At 40.1% G+C, this 9,569-nt stretch overlaps 1 protein-coding gene across 1 annotated transcript; it reads left to right on the top strand.

Annotated features, from left to right (window-relative positions):
- Positions 1 to 7,183: 7,183 nt before the first annotated feature.
- On the top strand, positions 7,184 to 9,569 carry LOC103711661 (transcription factor GHD7-like). The gene is made up of 2 exons (XM_008797901.4): positions 7,184 to 7,647; positions 9,156 to 9,569. Exons 1-2 carry the CDS (start codon positions 7,255 to 7,257, stop codon positions 9,462 to 9,464), a joined length of 702 nt encoding a protein of 233 aa, XP_008796123.1. The 5' UTR covers positions 7,184 to 7,254; the 3' UTR covers positions 9,465 to 9,569.

Here is a 9,569-nt window from a genome sequence, read left to right as displayed (position 1 = left end):
GGCTGTTTCCGATTCTATCAGAGTCTGTCTGACGTAAGATGAATAAGAATTTTACATCTCGAAATTGTGGGGAGTTCTATCAGCAGCCTGAGGTCTTCAGAGAAGAAATGATCAGTACTTGGGAGGGTCATCATTCTCATCCTCTTTATTCTGTCTATCAACAAATTTTGGTCAGTCAAAAAAATATGACCCAATATGAGAACTTTTCCTATCATTAGTACATCTCAAGAATTTTCTTGGTGCGTGATCGACTATATTGCAGATGAAAACTCTCCCTTCCTGTCGTGTGTCTTCATTGGATTCATTTCAAGACCAGTATAAGAAGATTTGTTTTTTTTTTTTTATCAAGCTTCAAAAATAAGGTAAAACTTGGTGCATATATTGCAACCTGAACACCAGCAAACTGCCTAAAATAGTAAAAAGAAAAAGGTAACTCTCTTGGGTTGTTTGAATAATCTTCCATTATTTCCTTCTATCTTATGTAGAAAATTTAGATACGAGAACCAAATATATCTTTATTGTGATATATAAATTATAAATCAATAAAATACTTGAATGATTTTATTTTGTTATCATGTCATTATGGCGAAATTGTTGATGTATCTAATCTTAAAAATCTTATTAGCTTTTTTAATTGGATCTAAAGGCCACAGTCCTCGATTCCCTTCCTTGTTTCAACGGACCCTTCACTACAGGAAAGCAAGCTCAAAAAACTTGAATTGTCGACGGTACTGCGTCTTGTGCGGGTTGGAGCTTTAATTGATGGAATGTCTATTTATCTCGTCCCTTAGCAAATCTAATGAGGAACAGTTTTTGTTGGGCTTCCTACTAGTGTTTTGGGTTAGCTCTATGAGCGGGCCATGCCAAACTACTAGTTATTGGGCATGGCCCTTGCTAATAGGATATAACGCGCAAGTTAAAACAGGGATTTTCTTGGATTGAAGTTCCAGGGACAAGGAACTTGTTTTTCTTCATTTATTTTCATCTACAAAAGTTTTAATACTTCCAGAAGGTTGAAGTTTCTCTTATTGAGGATGTGTCTACTTTGTACGTCAGAAGCTTGTTGATGCATCTTCTTGTAGAGGTTCTCTTGTGTTCTTGGAATTTTCTTGCTGTTGTGGACCTCCGGTACTCTTTATTTCATTGATTATTGGATTTCCAATTGGTGCCCCATAGTTTTTCCTTTTTTTAAAGAGTTTTTTATGTAAATTGTTGGTGTTTCTAATCTCTTGGTTACTTGGTTTTGCTACTTCCATGGAGTGATTAGTTGTTGCATTGGGTTTGTAAATATTATCTGTAGCTTGCCTAGGAGAGGAAGGGAACACTTCTTAACAGTTTTGCTTGGCATCTTGGACCTTCCTATTTCTATAACAGATATTTGGAGGGATAAGAAATCCTAAAAAGTGAATTCTCTGTGAGGTTTGGCATGGAGGCATTGAACATTTTTATTGAGACGAACTTTAGAATTTTAACCAAGTCCCAGATGGTTAAGTTATTGATAGCATCGATTTCTTAGTGAAGGAATGGGCTTCTATTATCTCAGAAGAAACAGAGAAAGTTGAAGGCTGTCCTTGAGATACATTTTTTTAGTTTGTATCTTGTTGCCGTTGTACTCTTTCTTGGTTTGCTTGGGCTAAGTAGTTTTAGCTTGTTGGTAAAGATAAAATAAATTTCTTTACTTGTTCGGCATGATTGTAGTAGTTGTGAATTGTAATTCTGCTTTGCAGATTTTATGTATAAAACCGAGGCAACTAATTTTACCCTATCAAGATTTTCCCTTACCATTAAAACTCAAGGATAAGATTTGATACTATGGGAAATGATATCAATTAGAACTTAATAAAGTCATTGATTTCAAACATAAGTGGTCTTTATGCTTCATAATAAAAATTACATATACAATAACTAATACATAAAGGTGGAGAATTGAAAAAAAGAAATGCATCTGCGTGTGCATGGGTACATACATACAAGGGGTATATCAAGTTATTCATATTTAGAAGTTGATCTTAAGTATATTGTTTACAAATCTAGTATGATATTGCGAGAGATTGAATGTAGAATTATATAGATACCAATATTGTATTATAAACTAATTGTTGAATGTTTATTATGATATCTAAAATTCTAAAACTATATAATGCAAAATAAAATTGTTTTTGATGTTTGAAACATAACGAATTGCTATAAATACTGCCGAATAGAAAACGACAAATGGAAGTTGAATTCATCATTTCTTTAGCAGACAATGTTGACAAATGGATAATGAAGAGTATTATTTTTTTGAGAGAAAGATCAGACACGGCGCCTAATTGATTGAATATTATTAGTAATACAATTTAACCATTTCTAAATTATGACTTGTGAAGACAAGTTGGTATCATGTCTTTGCGGCTGGGGACTGATTGCATTGGCAAGACATGGTGCTAAAATTTAGATAAAGCTAAAACTGGGGTGATTAAGATCGAATGGAGTAGTATACGATATATTGTACATTTGTATATAGGATTGGGGTTGTGTCCGGCTTGACGCTTCCTCATGCTCTCTATTTAGGCTAGGTTCGGGTTTCGTGGCCCCAACCCAGGTCTCTGCCCAAGGGAACCAAATTCTGGGTCGTCCTACAACCTGACCGAGGACGCCCTTCCAGGTCCGATGAACCACGCAAAAAATTATGGCGATCCTTGTGATCGACATCGAGACAGATGTCAGCACATAGGTAGGCCCTCGTCACGGGGCTGTTTGTAAAGCATTCATAAATTGATGGGTCCATTGCTGTGGACAGACCCGAGTACAAACATGTGAACAAGGTGGGGACACGCACAGTGGAGGTGTGGAGAAAATATCTTCTCGAACACAGACAAAGTTACGCATCAGATCACCACCGTTAAGGCACATGGATAACGCTTCGCCTTTGTCTCAATGTTACGTTAAGCCATGAACTCTACATCGTCCACCTCGAAAACAGAGGGATCTCCTGCCCACGTGCTTAGTGACAACTCTGCATATTTGGCGTCCCAACACTATGCCCCCCGTTTCTAAGACGAGCAAGAGCCATGTATTTCCAAGCATCCAAGCATGCACTATTTCCAAGATCCAAATGATGGGAGGCAAAATGGACCGTCCCATTCCGGCATGGAGTCTTCCAATTTTGGCTGAGTAGACATCATAGTCGAAGGCTAATCTCAGCCCCGCCAAAGGCCAAGTAGACTTCGGCCCTACCAAAGGTTAGAGCTAATTTCAGCCCGTCAAAAGCCAAGCTGACCTCCACCAGAGGCCAGAGCCGACCACGCCAAGCACACATCGTAGCCTCTAAACCTCCTCGACCTCGCCCGCAGTCGAACCTTTGCGCACGCCCACGCCTACACAAGTGGCCGAACATCCCAGCCTGGCCATCTCCTTGCTTGCTGGCCACGCCATGACGCGCCAACCAAGAGCCATACCCTGTCACACCTGCCAGGGATCACATCCCACCGCATCTGCCAACACGCTATCTCCAGCTATTGGCCAACCGATCACATCTCAGCCCGAGATTTCAGGTAACGGCCATCACCATCATCCTATAAAAAAGGATAGGAAAAGGCCCTTGGTAAGCTTTTACAGGCATTCTTAAGCTCCTAGAAGCTTGACAAGCCATTACCAGCTATTTTGAGCTACAAGAGGCCATGAAAGACACTCAAAAAGCTTCCCTCTCCACAAAAAGGTCCTGCTAACTTAGCCATTGGAGGGTCTTCGTCGGAATCCTCAGCCAAGGCTTTGAGCAGGTACTCCGGAGCGCAGGAGGTGGCCCTTTTTTTCCGTTCCGATTGGTACTTCTTAGAGGAACCCCGGAGCACCAGAGATGGTCCACTATCTCCATCCTCGGCCGGCGTCTCCTCGGATCCCTTCTGGCGTGGTCATCGTCAAGCCAGATTTCAACCACAACACAGACTCTCACCTCTCGCCCCTTAAACAGGTTGGCTACGTCTGCCTGTGGAGCAAGTCTACAGCATGGATAGGGTAAGACGAGCATAAAATGGATAGAGATTAGCCTCTCCTAAGTCCCAACTCTTAAAAAATTAATAAGTAAACAAAATAAAAAGTCAACCAAAAGATGTTCATCTGAATTTGCTTATATCAGCTACTTTTAGTCGCTGGTGCTCACCGACAGCAGCGAGCAATTGCACCTTTGACTACTTGAGTGAGGCACGTGGAACAGCAAGTGCTGGGGATCCATAGAAACGGGAGCTTCACCGATGCACACTCTTGGGTTTTTGGTTTATTTGCTGTGTATCAACACACACTCTTGGATGAGTGGTTTACATAATAGAATAGATACAACTTTGCTCAGAAATAGTAGACTAGATACAGCACTAGCATGCCCCCTTACGCAGTAAATTGTCAGATGGAAATAAAAATAAGACAAATGAAGGGCTTATGGTTTGACACTACCTGTAAGGACAAAAAAAAGAAGAAAGAATTTTGCCAACTCTTTTTCGTCAGGGACAAATATAGCCCTTGAATCACAACTTCCTACAGCAACTTGTGCCATTTGAATTAGTCAAGATTAAAACTATGAAATATATAGCTAGCAGGGGTCTAGATAGAAGAGCTAATATATGGATGCCCATACAACAATCCGAAAAAGATCCTTCTTAACTAGACAACTGAGGACCCTATCTTGATATTCCAAGCCATTTGATATGATTTGCTATCCACGCGACTTATTATTAAAAAATTATATAATTTAGAAATTTCTAATCTATACATCATTTATATATTGAGGGGCAAAAATGGACGGTTTAGATGATATGAAAAGATATTCCAAGGGGCCACATCTTTCAAGCCTAAAAAGGTGACAAAGAAATATATTTTTGAAAAAATATATATATATACAATTAATAAACCATGTTAGATGAGTAAGATATAGCATTAACATGTACATCATTTTTTTCAATACTTAATCTTTACAAATACAAGGGATTGTTTGGTCGCTTGTGAGTTTTCTTAAAAAGAGATAATACATGGAATTCTATGTAAAACAAGGAAAGATTTATATTTTATTAAATTTATTTATCAGACTTTATGATCCACTGAATTTGGCAAAACAAGATTGGAAAGCTAGTCCATCTTAATTTGCTGTAATATCCATTCATTTTAATTTTTAATGAATGTGTTTTACTAAAATTTGTTAACTAAAACAGTGTTTGAATGTCTTGAGAATATAATGAATTATCTATTTACTTGCCAAGAAGCTTGTTCTAAAAACTTAACGAACTTAAATTAAAATGTTATTTTGTTTCTAAAGACAAACTCTTGGGAGACCGGTGCCAATCAGTTGCTACTTGATAGGATTCGTAACAATCCTCAGAAAAACAGATCGGAAAGCAGTAGGCCTAAGCACAGCCTATCCAATCCGAGTTTAGATTCATGTCCTTTAGGGGTTTATTCTAACGGCCGTCGAATCCAATATTTTATTTTTCCGTATCTGATATTTCGTTGAGGATTCCGCTGGTGCTTAGGATTCGCGTGATCATGTCCCTTTTTTAGTATGGCTCTCATTAAATCCAATTTCATGAGATGAGATGGGGAAAAAAATCCCGAAAGTCTTTCTGCTGCGAGGATTCTACCGGTGCTCAGGGTTTTCTTTTTCAATTTAAAAAAAAAATCTCATTACGTCAAATTTTATGAGAAAAGAAAGGAAGAAACCCGGAGAAGCTTTCCATGCCTTTTCTTTTCCTTTCCTTATCACATATTTTGCCAAAGATTTTACCAGAACTTAATCTGCAATCGAGACTTTTGAGGATTTGTGTTTGAAATTGACTCAATTTTGTTTAAGAAAAAGAAAAATTAGCACTATTAAACCGAATGGATAGGAAAAAGATTCACCTCTCCTTACGAAATTGGGTTTTGGTCTTTGGCCTCCCTTGCTGCATCTTCCTCCGCTACGTTCTCCGTCCGTTATTTTATCCTTTCCGATGGGATATGCTGATATTGGAACCTATGCTCCACCCATCAATTGCAAGAGAGCACCAAGCATTTTCATACTTTATTTTAGTCAACATCTCTATAATATCAAAAAAAAATCGTATAGGTTTTGAATCACTAAACTTTCTGACTTGTGATTTTCAGATACGTACGAAATTATGCATGCAACATACGCATAAAAAGATCATGTCTGGCAATAGATCATAGATGTAGGCATTTTCAAAGTAGATGCGACAAACAGATTAATTCTTCAATGATTTCGGTTTTGACTTGTACCCTGTTAATCCATCCAACCGAGCTCGCTCTCCTCTCCCCATGAGAAAAGACGTACAGCGCCTAGATTGCCAGATAATAATGATAGGCCTTCAAAAGTTCACTAGTTGTTTTCCCAAATATCCACCACATGACCTCGCACTCGTCCGGCCCAACACCAACTAAAAGCATTCGAGTACTCCCCAAACCCCATCCATCCATCCCCACTCTCTCATCAGACCCATTGTCCTCGCACTGCAGTTTATTAATTAAGTAGGCTTGTGGATAATCGACATGTAACCCCTGGAAATGATTACCAGATAAGAAGCTCTCCAGTACGAATTAATTAATGACGAAACCCTAACACCACCACAGCTCATGCATGCACGCGGTACTCTACCAACCAGCTGCCCCCATTTGCCATCGACCTCCCGACCTCATATTAGTTAGCTTTCTGGACGAACCTCCCACTCCATTCTCTGGACTCCCATGCACCACGTATATCAACCACTCCAGTTCCGGTCACCTGCCCGATCGAGCTGCCCAAACCACTCTGACCCCATTAGCTACAAATCTCCAAACACCAAACATCGCAGCAGGCGCCTCTCCATCCGACATGACATGCTACCCCACCCCGTACCTCTCCAGAAGTTCGCAGGCACCGTCGCCCATTTTATCCGGTCCTGTCTTTTGAGGTGGCGGCGATGCCGGTGGTCGCTGTCTGGCTCGGGAACCAGAATTCCTTGCCCGCATAGCCCAGCTTCCCAGAAACGCATCCCATCCGCGCGAACGTTCAGCACCAAGCGTTTCATTTATGAAAAACAAATATAACACCAGTAACATGAGAAATAAAGGTGGCAGGGAATCGTCCACGTAAGAAAACCAGTGACGGCTTATATCTCTTCCTCGTCTCTCATTGGCCTGGCTCCCTCTCCCAAGAATATCAAACCACACATCCACTTAGCTCCCCTCCCCCCCCCCCCCCCCAAAAATCCGAGCCACCAGCGCTCCCCTCCTCCACTGGCCATCCGTAGCCACATGACCACAGCCATGTCGTCGTCCGGCCTATGCGGCGTGTGCGGCAGCACGGGCGATGCGTGCGCCCACTGCACCGATCTCAACTGCGCGATCCCGATGTTCCCGGAGGCAAGTCGGGAGCACGAAGCCCTCCATGAGTTCCAATTCTTCGGGCACGACAACAACGTCGCCTGGCTTTTTAACGATCCGAAAGCGTGCGAGCCGCGGGAGGAAGAGAGGCCGCGGCCGGTCGTTCCCGCTTTCAAGTACTTCGATAGCAGCTTCCGTGAAGCTTGCAATCCCGGGCATGGGCTGACCTTTGATGCTTGTTTAAGTACGACCAGCCCACCGGACCGCGTCCAGACATCAATGGAGGGTCCGCCCATGGGGCTGGCGGCAAAAAGTGCCACCATCGTGAGTGGTTCGATCCTCCTGATCTCGTAGGAGTTTTTGTGGTTTCGAGGTCGATCGTAGTTTAGCATGATTAAAGTCTACTCTGCTTTCACTCTCTTTGGATGAATTGTCTACAGCCATAATTTTAGATAGAGAGAAAAATAAGCAAGACTTTTTTTTTGGGTTTTTAATAATTTACTAACAATAATTAAATCATCATAATATCTTAGTTCAATATTATACTTTCCCATATGTTACAATTTCTTTTTCCACTATATGAGGAGTTATCGCTAGTGTGCTTCTTGAATTTTGCATCTCCTTGTCAGTCCAATTTGTAAGTTTGGCATTCGTCCTCAACTTGTTGCAAATTAAGGAAAGGCATTTGTTGAACTCTTTACCTGCCATTCATTTAACCATCAGACACTTCCACCATAAGAAATATTGGAATGACGAATTAAGAAAAGAACATATTGCACAATTTGTGGTCTTTGTTATCAGTCAAAAGAAGCCTATTTGTTGCATATAGAACAACTAAATCAAAGTGAAATAAGTACCCTTCCATTCCTGATTAATTGCTCTTGTTGCTTTAATTACTCTTGATTTTGATATAATTTCAGCCAGTTAAATTCGAATAGATTAAGAAGTTAATTACCTTGAATTGTTTTTAATCGATGATGTTCTGTCAATGCATTGTCTTGCCAATTCATAGAGTTACCATAATCATGCCTATTGTTTTACAGTCCTCGATCACCAGAATCTGATCTCTTACATATAGTAACAACCATCTAAGTTTTCCCCCATATATAGTGCATTTATTAAAAAAACACCTAATACAACACATTGAGGAATAATTATTTTTTATGCTTTGAATATTTTTTTTAAAAATTGAGTTCAGATAAATAAATGCACTGATAATGTGCATTTTAGTTGAAACGCCGATTCTATTCTATTTGGAGAACTTCCCTCTTAAATAGTTGCTAGCTACATTTTCAGTAGTATATCTATACATTCTTCATGCAAAAAGTGCTAAATCTTTTCCAAATTTTGAAATATGATGAATCTCCCATTTTTTTCCTAAAAAATGAATAAAAAAATTCTTATCTAATTTTTGATAATGACACCATCCTACATTGTCTGCTACCTAGTAATTGATCAAGATGCTGCAAGTTACTAATACCACATGGAATCAATATTGCCCTCAAGTATATAACCGAACACTCCTAGCTGCTCTCAGCTACATACTGCAACTCAACCTCATACTGCAATTATGGACATTTATACTATTTAATTACATGAAAACAAAAACTAGCTAGGAAAGGGCAGTTGCAGTAGTAACAAAGCTTGCAAGTAGGCCATTCATAGCAACCAAACACAAATTAAAGATTGTTTCTTTCTTTTTCCTGAGAAGAAATTGGACAAAACATGCAAGATTGCTGTTTCATGTTATCATTCCTTTTAGACATGCAGGCATAGCAGCTATCTGTTAATTTACTTTTTAACATCTTGATGAATGCAACATTTCTTTGTAGGCGTCATTTTCTGGCAATATGTTCACCGATGCCTCAAGCGGAAACAGCAAGGAGGTTGTCGATGCCAATGCTTCTAGCCAAGGCGACCCCAACATGGAGAGACAAGCCAAGGTCATGAGGTACAAAGAGAAAAGGCAGAAGAGACGGTACGAGAAGCAAATACGGTACGCATCAAGGAAGGCATATGCTGAAATGAGACCAAGGATCAAAGGGAGGTTCGCCAAGATTCCTGAAACAAGCCAGACAGCAGCTGAGCCGCCTCCGGATTATGACCCAGAAAGGCTTGACCTTCGATGGCTCCGTTCCTAACAGGCACCATGCAAGCACTCCTATAATAATTAAATAATGGATTCTTAACCGAAACTTTATGTTGTGGTTTAATCAATTGTCATAGGAATATAACCTGATAATCTG

This window comes from Phoenix dactylifera, chromosome 5, assembly GCF_009389715.1.
Source record: "Phoenix dactylifera cultivar Barhee BC4 chromosome 5, palm_55x_up_171113_PBpolish2nd_filt_p, whole genome shotgun sequence".
Taxonomy (NCBI): Eukaryota; Viridiplantae; Streptophyta; class Magnoliopsida; order Arecales; family Arecaceae; genus Phoenix; species Phoenix dactylifera.
This window is presented reverse-complemented; position numbering and strand designations above follow the sequence as displayed.

Bases quoted from the DNA above. Each gene is read 5' to 3' on its own strand.
- LOC103711661 (XM_008797901.4), top strand. From the start codon at position 7,255: ATGACCACAGCCATGTCGTCGTCCGGCCTATGCGGCGTGTGCGGCAGC. The intron at 7,648-9,155 runs GTGAGTGGTTCG...ATTTCTTTGTAG, and splicing joins CGGCAAAAAGTGCCACCATC to GCGTCATTTTCTGGCAATAT.